Source organism: Pipra filicauda, unplaced genomic scaffold (assembly GCF_003945595.2).
Source record: "Pipra filicauda isolate LSUMZ 115617 unplaced genomic scaffold, ASM394559v2 scaffold47_size6085603_pilon, whole genome shotgun sequence".
Lineage (NCBI taxonomy): Eukaryota > Metazoa > Chordata > Aves > Passeriformes > Pipridae > Pipra > Pipra filicauda.
In genome coordinates, this window is record NW_024104620.1 from 4,640,373 (window position 1) to 4,652,701 (window position 12,329).

A 12,329-nucleotide genomic window follows, 5' to 3' on the forward strand; every position below is an offset into this window, starting at 1 on the left:
CTGAAAGGGGGAGGTTTGTGTCCCATTGATTGCGGTCTGGCCCCGCGCCAGCCCCGAGCCTGACCGACAGTTGAACCATATCGTTAAGGCGTGTAATACAGCTCGAGTCTTGTACAGCAGCCAATGAGTACATATCCAGAGGGCAAAAGTTTATAAAGAGTCGAGGCTGTCCTGTTTAACCCTCTCACACTGCCTGTAATGTACACTGCTGCCATTCAGAAATAGGCACTTCGCTATTAAAATGTAAACCTTCGACTTGCTGTGCTTGGAAAACATACATGTGTGTCTGATTTCTAATGTGCAGCAGATTTATAAAGTGATCGCAGAAAAATATGTAAAACTGATCTTTTTATTTTTTTTTAACCAAAAAAAAAAATCCAACACAGTGCTTTTTTTTTCAGCGCTGCGTTATCCAGAGTTACTTTTTTTGTTCAGGGACGTCTTCTGGGTTGTTCTGCAAACTCTTTCATACAGATGGAGCTATTTATTGCCTTGATGTCACCTCATTTAGCATGTGGCTGGTATTTTTATAGATAATTTTTTCACCTAATGTTGCTGTTAACATGTGGAATGCTCTTTATCAGTTTTGTAAGTACAGCCAGCCTATCTGAATTGTTCTTGCATCTGTGAACTTTAAAAATCAAAACAAACCTTGAGAGTAGCTTTTTGTCGGGTGAGGTTTGTGCTGGAGGACTTTGCTGTGCCTGTTGCATCCCCAGTTGTAGTAGCTGAGAAGTATAAAAGGAGGGTCTGAAAGAGAAAAAACATCCAGTCATCAGAGTTGATTCACACAGTCCTTCATGCACACCCAGAGTCTCTGTCCTGGTGCTGGGCAGGGCCCCTGGTTTCTTCTTCCCCAAAGTGGATTTGGTTTCTCAGAAAAGGCAGGAGTACAATGTTGGAAGCATTTCTGTTATACTCCAAGTATTTTACACTCAAAGTGAAGTGACCATGTTTGCATTTACTACAACTGGATATTGCTTGGCCAGCATGGATGGGGTTTGATGGGACTGTTATAAATGTGACTCCCTGGAATTGTCCAAGGCCAGAGTGGATGGGGCTTGGAGCAACCTGGGATGGTGGAAGGTGTTCCTGCCCGTGGCAGGGGGTGGAGTGAGTTGAGCTTCAAGGTCCCTTCCAACCCAAACCAGTCTGGGATTTTATGAGCACAGACACAAGACTAATGCTCCAGCTGCTACAGGGCCCTGCCTGGCAGCAGACAGGATTTAATATCTCAAACCCTCCACAGTGCCCTGAGGCTCAGCAGTGTAATGGCCTGGGCACTTTAGTTTCACTAAGGCATGTTCAGCTCCTGTTTCCAGATTGGTGTTTGCAGGAAATCCCTGCTAAGAATCTTTTACATCGAGTCAGAAGGTGAATGGGAGCATTTTTCAACATAATTTTGAGACAGGAAACTTTAAGGTGACAGCTGTAGCCATTCCTGTGATCCACACAGGAAGAGTGTGGGGGGAGTTGGGAGCTGAGTTGGCAGTGTTAGGTTTTGTCAACTTCTTAAGCTTGGTGATGGCAAAGTGCTTGGAAAAATGTGGGTTTTGCTGCACAGCTGTTCCAGGCAGAGGGGGGTTGTAAGGAAGTGCCAGAGGTTGATGCCCAGAGTGTGGCTGTTGTCAGTGCAAGGCAGTTGTCTGGAATAAAAGCACATACACCTTATGCACATGTTGGATTTGTAATATGGATGCCATAATTAAGTCATGTCTCTTAACCCCTTCTCACTTCCTTTTGAACTCGGAGCCCGATGAGGTTGTGTACAGCCATAAACCCAGGGAATAGCTCTCAATTTGGTTTTGATCTGGTGTACAAAAGAAGAGGGAAGGGGGAGAAGAGCTCCATCTCCAAGAAGCTGGCAGGAACAACCTCCATGATAAACAGTTGCTCCTTCAGCACACTGGATCCTCCTAAAGGCACGTCGGGTCAGCTAAAGGTCTGCAGCATCTGAGCTGGGAGATCCCTCCAAAGAGGAGGGATTTGACTGTAAGTGGGAGGTTTTAACCCCAGGCACCATTTATTTGCATGTTTCTGCCTGAAACGAGCATTTTGGGAACACATTTAACAAGCACAATATATTCCATGCGCTCGCTGGAATCAACGGCCCACATGAGCTTCCTCAGATCTGCAGTCAGCAGGGAGCTGTCTGGCCCGGGATTTTACACATTCTTGCATCTAAGGGAGACATTCTGATGCCAAATCCAACACTCAGCTGACAGGCACCGTGTGTGCATTTGAACACACCTTCACAGCATCTGTGTTGGAAGCGGGGAGCGAATCCCGTGGCAGAGCTGTGCTGGATCTCTGGGATCAGACAATGACCTGCCTGTTGGGAACTGCACCCCAAAGTTCAGCACGGGGCAGGAGGCAAGTGCACTGAGCCCTTGAAATAAGAATCACCAGGGAACATGGAATCCAGGCTGCCACAGGTTTTCCTGAGATGAGGCCCAAGGCCTAATCTCAGATGCTGAGACCTGGCCCGGGAAATCCTGCTCTCTGTTCCTGCTGCTCAGGAAATTCAGGGCACGTTCCTGCTCCTTGCAAGGGGGTCAGCACGTGAAACAAAGTGAGTGCACCAGTGAAAAAAGATTTGTGGCAATTGTGGCTTTTTGGTGCTGTGCAGAGGTGTGCTGTGCAGAACAGCCCCTGCCAGACATGGCACACGTCTGTTCTCCTTTGTTCTCTGCGAGCCCCCCAGGTACAGCTGCAGCATCAGGAGCTGGTGGCTGTGATGGCTGAGTTTGGAGCTCAGTTTTTAAGGCAGACATTGTTCAGCACTTAATTGGCTCTGGCACTTCTGAGTGTGCTTTCTTTGGTGTCCTCACATCACGTCTGATGCAAGCACTGTCCTGTATTTCATGGAGCTCATGTGCATGGGATGGTGATCCCATTGGAAGGCTGCAGGTCAGTCTGGAACTCCAGCAAGTGTGTCAGGTAGTTTAGTTGTGTATTTTGTGGTAGAAGATAGAATCACAGAATCACCTTATCAGATTAAGTCACTTTTAATGTCTGAAATGCACTGAAGTCCCCTCAGACAGAGCACTCCCTGTATTTAGGAACCAGACTTTTCCCAGAGCCGAGTAAGAAAGAGTTTGACATTATTTCTTGAAAAAGCCAGCAGCTATTGAAAATTGTCTCTTACAGTACCTGCCATTTTCCTTTGTTTGAATTAAGGTTGGTTTGTAATTATTACAAGGGGATAAAAACTGTTCCCAGGCTGGAAGTCAGTATGCCAGGTTACAGCCCAGAGCAGCCTTTTGGCAATAAATTTTATGCAAACCTGAAAAAACAAGTTTACAATGGAAACACTGACTGATTTTGAGCTGTACCAGAACCAGTAAGTTACTGCTTCACTGGGCTGGGCTGACAAGGTGGTCAGACTGGAACACACCTTTGCTGGTGACGGTTGCTGAAGTTTTGGCAGCATGAACTGGGTCTGGCTGAAGGAAATGATTCCTAGAGAGTGTGGGGGAGAGCCCTGGGGCCCAGGATCCCTTGGGAAGGTGCCCATGTTTGGGGGCACACCCAGGTGTGGCCCTGGGGTTTGGGTGCAGGCAGGTGGTGCAGCAGGTGCGGTCTCTGTGAGGAGCCTGGTCCATTAAATATTAATTTCAGGTGTCAGAATTCCGTCTCCTTGCACTGAGAGCTGTTGTTTGTGCAGGATTTGGGGTGTCCATGCTCAGGTTTGGGTTTTTTAACAAATCTGTAGTTGCCAGTGCTGTTCTCTTACCCAGAGGACAGATGAGAGATTCCCCAGATACATACTTTAAATGAAAAGTCTAATGATTAATGTGTCAGTCATGGGGTTTGTCCTTGTTTTTTTCTCTCAGGAGAAGTTGCTACATTTCCTAAAGTTGTTTCATTGTGAATAATTATTCTGGGTGTGATACTGAGGAAACTGAAAGATGTAAATTTGTAAATAATTTCTAAATCATTTTAGAAGTGGGATGGTTTGTTTTAACAGACCAGCATCTGTTGATACACACAGTTTGATGCCTTCTGAATTTTATTTTTAAGGTTTCTATCAGGGCAGTCTGGGTACACTTCAGGGAAATTTTTTAGGTCCAGAAGACCCTCAAAGATGAGTAACAGTTCCTGTTCTCAAAACCACTGTGTATTTATGCACCTCTGCAGGAATCACATGTGCAGACCTGGTGGTGTGAACCTGATGGGTGGGTACCTGGTAGGGATGAATGTGGAGGGAAGGAACAAGGACAGGGGATTCTGGAAAACTTGTGATGTCTCTTACAGAGTTTTCTCAACCTAAGTTGGTAAATAATTAATAATACCTGACCACTTCCTTCATCAGTGGGTTGGTGTTGTTTGATTACAAAACTTCTGGCTTAAAACTGGTCAACTGAACCCCAAGGATTCTGTGAACTGCTGAGCAAACACCAACCAGTTAAGGCTGTGCCCTGGTCCCAGTGTGCCCAGCGAGCTGGATGAGAGCTCCAGAGCTCAGCTGTGAGCAGGGCACAGCTCTGGTTGGCCTCAACCTCCATTTAAGGCTGTGCACTGGTTCCCAGTGTGCCCAGTGAGCTGGATGAGAGCTCCAGAGCTCAGCTGTGAGCAGGGCACAGCTCTGGTTGGCCTCAACCTCCCAACACCCTCTGGAAGCCTTGTACTCTGTGGCTCCATCCAGCAGCACCACTCCCTGCTGTGCCAGGCAGACGAGAGGGCATTCCTGCCTTGTATTGCCTTTGTGTGCTTATTAAAAAGGAATCAGCAGATCTGCTGAGTGCCTGGGTAATGGGACCCAGATGTGGGCACCACCACTCGCTCTGCTTTACAAATCTGCAGCTTTGGGGATTTCATCAGCGTTGCTTATTATTTACAGAACGTAACTTGAGACAGTAGAACAAATTTTTAGATTAAAAAAATCAAGTGGTGTGGAATGTTTTTAGCTGTGCAGACCAAACAGAGCAGTTTGCCAAGGGGGTGATGGACTAAATCAAAGCAGTTTAGGCTCGAACCAGTGGCACTGGGTTGGAAAGCTGCCGACCTTATCACTGAGATGGGAGTGATCTGTTATCACCAGGATGAATGTTTGAGCATGGAGGGACAGCAAGCACTGTACTTGTACTCTGAAGTGCTTCTTCCATTTAAAAACAAAAACCAAACCCTAAAACCAACCACAGCTCAGAATTGCCAAACCTTCCAAAACCCACTGTGGTGCCCAGTACCTTTGTAGTACTGGTACTTCCTCTCTGACCTGCTTTAAGCCAGGTATTAGAAACCAGTGTTCACAGTTGTTCTAGTTCCTATGGGATTAAAAGGCCCTATTTTATTCCCACTTTTAGGGTAGTCTTGCTTGCAGTGCTTCAGATCCCTCCTCTCGAGGTACCACAGAACATAGAGAAGGTGGCATAGGTCAGTGTTTATCTGAAGGATGGTTCATGTAAAACCCACTGCACAGTGCTGCTCCTCACTCCCACGGGGCTGCTTATCCAACCTTCCTGAAAGCAGGATGGGAAATGTCTCAGCAAAATGTTACTGACTGGCCAATAGTTAATTAAAACCCACCTTTATGCTGCAGACACTCCTTAGACTTGTCAGTAGAAGCTGTGGGTGGCATAGAGAGGTTTAACAGCTGATGGAGGCTTCTTGGATCAGTGATATTTTGCCCTTTTCCTGCTTTGAGAAGTTAAGAAGTTGGACAAGCAGCAAGATGTGAATTACACTGGTTGGAATTCTTTAATTTCTTTGGAACTTTGCCTCAACATTTTCCAATTCATGGAGGCAAACACATACTTTGGTTTACTGATTTGTAAGAGTTTTAATAGGTAAAAACAGGCAGGTGTTCGTTCATTTCTGGTGTAAGTTCAGAAAGACAACAGTGCTGTACCTGTACAGGTGAATCCTGCTCATATCCAAGAAACCCAAGGGGCAGGAGAGGTGTATCTAAGAAGTCTAAGGAGCAGAAGGCAAATGCTCTGTGTGCTGATGCTGGGCAGCTTCAAAAGCAAAGGTGATGGTCTGTGGGACTTTGCCCAGGTCTCTGGATCAGAAAGGCTGGAGGCAGTTCCTCGTGCAGGGTCTTTACAAAGAGTCAGGATAGGAAGCAGAGAGCACTAATCCAAAATGGTGCATTTGGCTGGGAAATCAGTAACAGCAGTAGCCTGGAAGAGGGATGAAATAGCAGGGAGCAGCCCCAGAGTGATGCTGCTGGGAAGGGACAGGGCTCGGCAGCCTGTAACACAATTCTTCAGGGGCAGGGCGTTCCAGGAGCTTGAAGGAATTCAGAGTATTATTTTTTAACAAAATACTGCTCAGGGAGGAACCAAGCCTGCAGTGCTGTGGCCAATACTGACCTCTGATGTCTGTCAGCCCTCAAGTGTGTGCCTTTATTATTGCCATTTTTTAATAGACACTCAGAAAGGTAAAGTGTGTTAAACCCTGCTATGGAGATGGTAATTAATGAGGATTTTTTCTTTTGTCTTAATTTAACTGCACTTTCCTGTTTCCACGACCCTTCAGTTTGCAGTCTACTGGCCCTGTCCATCAGTGTGAGCTCTCTCTAGGTTGATATACTTCTATTTTCTGTAGAGCACTGAGAAGAAACAGTCAAATCAGTAAAGCTCTGCTGATAAATAGATCCCAAGTCTGCAGACAGTAGACTCAGTTTAGGTTGCTTCTTCCTGTTAATTTGGCCACTGCCCTTTAGCCACTGCAGACACTTCTTGGAGATGAAGAACCACCCAGTGCCACGTCTTCCAGAGCAGGTCTTACAGGATCCATATGCTTTGTCTGCGAAGACCTTGGATTTTTGAAGGCTTTGTCACACCTCGTATTTCAAAATAAGCAGAGCTGTGTGTGCTGACAGGTGTCAGTGGGAGGCAAAGGGCTGCCCCAGGTCACCTCTGTGTCTCTCGTGCAGGACGCAGGCGGAGCGAGTGCGGAAGCCGCGGTGCTGCCGGGGGCCCCAGGGGCTCCTGCCCCGCTACCTGGAGAGCCAAGCAGAGGGACAGGAGCAGCTCTTCAAGCTGACAGACAACATCCAGGATGAGTTGTGAGTACTGACTGACACAGCCATTTAAACTGCTCCGTTTGTACTGTCGTGCCTGTGGGGAAGAGGGGCTAAAACTGCTTCGCGCACGCAGACACACGTTCAGATTTGGGTCTCTCACCACACGGAGGTCATTGAGGGGCTGGAGTGTTCCCAGAGAAGGGAACAGAGCTGGGAAGGATCTGGAGCTGGGGGGACTCAGCCTGGAGAAAAGGAGGCTCAGGGGGACCTTCTTGCTCTCTGCAACTCCCTGACAGGAGGGGGGAGCCAGGGGGGGTCGGGCTCTGCTCCCAGGGAATGAGGGACAGGAGGAAAGGAAATGGCCTCAAGCTGTGCCAGGGGAGGTTTAGATTGGATATTGGGAAAATTTCTTCATGGAAATGGTTGTTAAGCACTAGGGCAGTGGTGGAGACCCTATCCCTGGAGGGACTTAAAAGAAGTAGATGTGGCACTTGGGAACATGGATTAGTGTGGCCTTGGCAGTGCTGGGGGAACAGCTGGACTCAATGATCTTAGAGGGCTTTTCCAACCTTCATGATTCCATGGACAGGAGAGGTCAGTTTGTTGGATGGGGGTCTGAAGGCAGCATTCATCCCTTACTGGTCTCCACCACAGTTACTGCTCAGCTGGGTCAGTGGGGAGTGTCAGACACTGTTCTGTCTCCCATCAAGGTTTGTGCCAAGGCAAAGGGGCAGAACTGCTGATGGTGGAGCTGCAGAGGGAGGTGCCAGTTCAGCAGGGTCCCTCAGTGTCCCCAGTGTCCCTGGGCAGGTCTGAAGCCATGGGACACTCCAGGTTCTGTGAGGAAGAGTTTGCAGTCTGCCACTTTCTTGTGGCCCTGTGAGTTTACACTTGGTTTATCCTGTTCCCATCCCATTCCAGGGTCTTTGTGCCTGGCTGGCTCTCAGGCAGGGGGAATGGAAAGAGCAATTTGTGACCAACAAAGATCCACAGCAGAGCAGTGGGCTTTGTCATCGAGTCCCACTGTTCATTCACTGTGACTCTTGCCATCAGGAACATCATTCAGCAGGAACACAGTGTTTCTTGTCATGGAAAATAAGTACAAAATTATGCCTCTGACTTTTATCCTAGTATCATAATCAGAAACACATTTAAAGACCTGATTATTTGCATATTTTCCTTCAGAGTTAAATCCATAAAAGGGGGTTTAATACCTTGCTCTACTGTTCTAACTAAATGTTTCCACATTTTTTTCCAGTTAGGCTCGCTGTTTCACTTCTGGAAAATATTGTGTAATTACTTCCTGATGTTGTTAAAAACCCCACAAATTCTCCAGAGATCTGGTTGCTTCTACTTTGTTCTACTGGATCATGTTTCATTTAATTTTTCATTTTATTAATTTGAGATATTTTTAATAGTGTAGATAGGTTTAAAAAATTAAAAAGTTGTATCTTTCAGTAGTATCTGAAAAGTTTAAAAATACCTGTTTTGAGAACTAGACACTGAGAAGAAAGTAACAGTTGGCAAGAGCAGAGGGGTAATGATGCATGACTCAAACTCAGAACAAAATGTAGAGCTTGAACTACAAATTAGCTAATGTTTCTGGGCTTCTCCATTAAATCACTGACCTCTGTTTCCATTCCTCACAATATATACATGACACCAGTAAAAGTCTTGTTGGGAAAGTAGATACATCATCTGTTGTTCTTATGGAGCAAACACAACCCTGCAGTCCCACTGCCCAGGTGCTTCCCCTGGCCTCTGGAGGAGCTGCTGGTGCCCAGTTGCTCCCCGTGGATGTCCCCGTGTCCCCGGTGGCACCGTGACCCCGTCGGATCCGGGCTCTCTGGGAAACCCTGTGGTGTTTGATGTGCCTGGCCAGGCTGTTCCCCTGCAGCTGTAGTGCTGCTCCGGGTCTAAATTAAGTTTTCTGTGACACTTCATAAAAAATGTCACTCTCCATCCTACTTAACTAATTTCAAAGGCAGAACCTTCCCCTGAAGTGTTTGAACTCTGGTAGAAAACTGCGGGGCAGCTGCTGGTTTCCGGGCCTCTGTTAATGTTGTCTTTCACCTGGGCTCCTTTGAGCTGAAATTCCCTAGTTTTTTCCCAGTTTGTTTTACTTAAAGGAACACAGTTCATTTATCCTGTCCTGGAGCTTTGTCCAAGGGTAGAGCTGGCAGAGCTCTAACAGGCCCTTTGTAATTAGGCTGGTTGTCAGCACTGAGATGATGGTGTGGGCTGGAATTGGTGGGGGCACCTTTCTCAGTGTGAGGGGAGTGAGGAGGGAGAGGCAAGTTCAGTGCAGAGCAGTGTCTTTGAGAGGACTGGGAATACAAAATTGCTGGAGCTACCCTTTCATACCACAAAAAGAAACCATGACCTGACCTCTTGCCACATTTTTGGCTACTAACATTCCATTTATAGCTATGGGTTTATTTGGCTACAGCTCAGAGTGGTTTGTGCACAGTGTTACTTAAATGGCAGAGCCAGGGGTGGGTTTGGAGATGAGAAGCTTCTCTGCCACCAAAAACACTGAGTAGTGACAAATTCCCTGGGTTTCCAAGGCAGCAGAGTGTTTTGCAGGATGTCTGAGGACAGCAGCACTCAGGTTTGGATAAGCAGTGGTTCAGAAGGCAGGGATTGGGAACCTGCCTGACAGCAGGAGAATCCTCCTTTTACAGTGCTTCAACCCTGGGGCTGTTGGCAGAGCTTTATTACTCTATTTAGCACTCCATTATTCTATCCAGTTATTATTTCAAATTCAAGTTGCTGAATTTTTCAGCATTTAAAAACCCCACTAATGAGGCTCATTTCAGTAGTAAATCAGAAGTGGGGGAGAAGCATTTGTGTGTGCAACATCCATTGCACTTTTGCATCTCTTATGGTTATTTTTTTACACCCCAGCCTTTTCAGCCATCATAACTCTCAATATTCCTGACTCACTCTTCTCTCCCTCTTCCTATTCATCACTCAGCCTAATCTCCCTGGGGAAACCTGTTTGCTGCTTAACCTCTCACCCCGTGTTAAACAGCTAATTTCTCTTTTCTGCTACTGATCCCAGCAGCAGGTTCAACTTATTTTGTGTTTTGGAGGGGGACCAGGGAAGCACAGGAGGGTTACAGTGTGGACAAGGATAATGCTCCCATCATAAATGTCTGCATACTTTTCACGTAGCAGCTCTGGAACTGAAGTTGGTTGCAATTAAGCTTCAGCATTAGGACTTGCAAGGAAATTACTCTTCCTAAACCTTGTCAAAGGACATTTTTATGTGCCCCTGTAATGCCCAAAGCTGGCTGCCAGGCATTTAGCACTAATATTTGATTTACAGCATGATCTTTTTATAACTAGGGGAGAGGGTCCTTCGTCAGCTCCACTTTTAAACTGCCTAAATTAAACACAGATGAGTCGTACATGTTACACAGCTACATCTTCTGACACGCTCCTGGAGGTCACTCAAAACAGGTGAAGACGTGGGTTAGTTTGCTGGTTTTAGCTCCAAGCTAATAATTTTTGTTTTTTCCTTTGTTGCAGCTTCATAGCAGTGGAGAACATCGACAGCTACTGTGTGCTGATCTCCTCCAAGGCCGTGTACTTCCTCAAGAGCGGGGACTACACGGACCGCGATGCCATCTTCCTGGAGGTCAGGTATGATGACCTGTACCACTGCCTGGTGTCCAAGGACCACGGCAACGTCTACATCCAGCTCACCAAGAAGGCTGTGAACACGAGCAGTGGGGTGGCCATGCCAGGCCCCTCCCAGCAGAGACCTATGGTGAGCTCCTGGCACCTCCTTCCCTTCGTGTGCCCCAAGGGTTTGGCTCTGTCAGCACTGGAACAGCTGTGCTGAGGTTTCAGGGAGTGTGGAGTTGAAAGAATCAGAATATCCTGAGCTGGAAGGGACCCACCAGGATCATCCAGTCCAACTCCTGGCCCTGCCCAGGACACCCCAACAATCCCACCCTGTCCCTGAGAGCGTTGTCCAAACACTCCTTGAGCTCTGGCACCACTGCCCTGGGGAGCCTGTTCAGTGCCCAGCCACCCTCTGGGGGAAGAACCTGCTCCTAATATCCAACTTCAGGCACTCCCTAAACTCCTGAGAAAGCTAAAGAAAGGCAAACCCTAAAATATTCCTTCAGGCAGAAAAGTAACAGGAAGAAACGTGTTTACCTATGAAAGACTTTTAACTTTCCCACATCAATGGAACTTGGGTACTTTGCTGGCTTTTTACTCATCTCCTACTTGTAGTGTTTTTTCGCTGTGAGGTCTCTAAGACTGGAAACAGTGTTTATGTCAAGCATATAAAAGTTAATCAAGGCTTTCTCTTCTAAAGCCCATTACAGGGCTTTTTGTGCCATTACAGTAGTTGCTCAGGGGCTGTTTTACAGGCCCAGTTACAAGCTCACCCCTGACCCAAGGCAGTTTACATTCCAAACAGAGCAGCCAGATAAAAGGTAGGAGGGGAAGCAAAGGAAACAACCTCAGATATGTAAGATGTTGCTGCTCTCACCCTTGAGTACCTGTCTGTGTGCACCTGGTGCTCCACTTGCTTCTTCTTCCTCAGCCTCAGCACTGAGCAGGGATCTCCACTGACACCTTTCTGTTCCTCACTTCAAACCTAAAATCTCTTCTGCTTTAGCTGACGGCAGGAAACGAAAATCCCCTTTCTTTCTGCAGGTGAAAGTGAAATCAGAAGCCCTGGCAGTAAAGCTGTCTCAAGAAATCAACTATGCAAAGAGCCTTTACTACGAGCAGCAGCTGATGCTGAGACTCAGTGAAAATCAAGAACAACTCGAGCTGGACTCTTGAAAACCCACTTCCTCACTGCCAGAGTGACCTGCAAGCACCAGGCTGGAGCCAGAACTGAGAAGGAAAAAAATATAATTTTAGTATTTAGTGAAAACAGGAGAGGTGACTTTTCTTTTTCAAGCACTAGGTGTGTAACAGAGGTGTAGCTGACACAGCTTTGGGTCTGGGAGAAGCCCTGTATTTTGCTAACATGTATATATGTACAAGTGTCCATGTAAATACGAGCGGGCAGGCGGGTGTTGGTATAAATACAAGTCTGTTTACTGTGTAAAGAAATTAAAGGAGCTCTACTGAGTCATACTGCACTACCTGACACGAGCCCTCCTCTCTCTCTGTCTTTTTTTCCATTGAGAAAACTGCTGTTCAAAGTGCAGGAAAGTAGATAAACATTTAAAACATAAAATTAAGAGTTAATTTCAGCTATTGGAGCACAGGTGGCCTTGGTTTGGAGCTTTAACACTGTGAGAAGGGTGCATTGGTTGGGGTAGTTTAATGGGATTTTTGTTGGGTTTTTTTCTCCTAACTCACTAGTACAGGTGAGAGCACA

General features: G+C 46.7%; 1 protein-coding gene across 1 annotated transcript in view; it reads left to right on the forward strand.

Moving 5' to 3' along the window:
• The window catches only part of VPS13D (vacuolar protein sorting 13 homolog D), a 93,159-nt gene extending 81,059 nt beyond the window's left edge, over window positions 1-12,100 (forward strand). The window contains exons 52-54 of the mRNA XM_039386361.1: window positions 6,884-7,015; window positions 10,508-10,748; window positions 11,651-12,100. Of these exons, the coding sequence (XP_039242295.1) occupies window positions 6,884-7,015; window positions 10,508-10,748; window positions 11,651-11,782 (505 nt within the window). The 3' untranslated portion in view covers window positions 11,783-12,100. The remainder of the gene's footprint in view (window positions 1-6,883; window positions 7,016-10,507; window positions 10,749-11,650) is intronic.
• The last annotated feature ends 229 nt before the right edge of the window (window positions 12,101-12,329 follow it).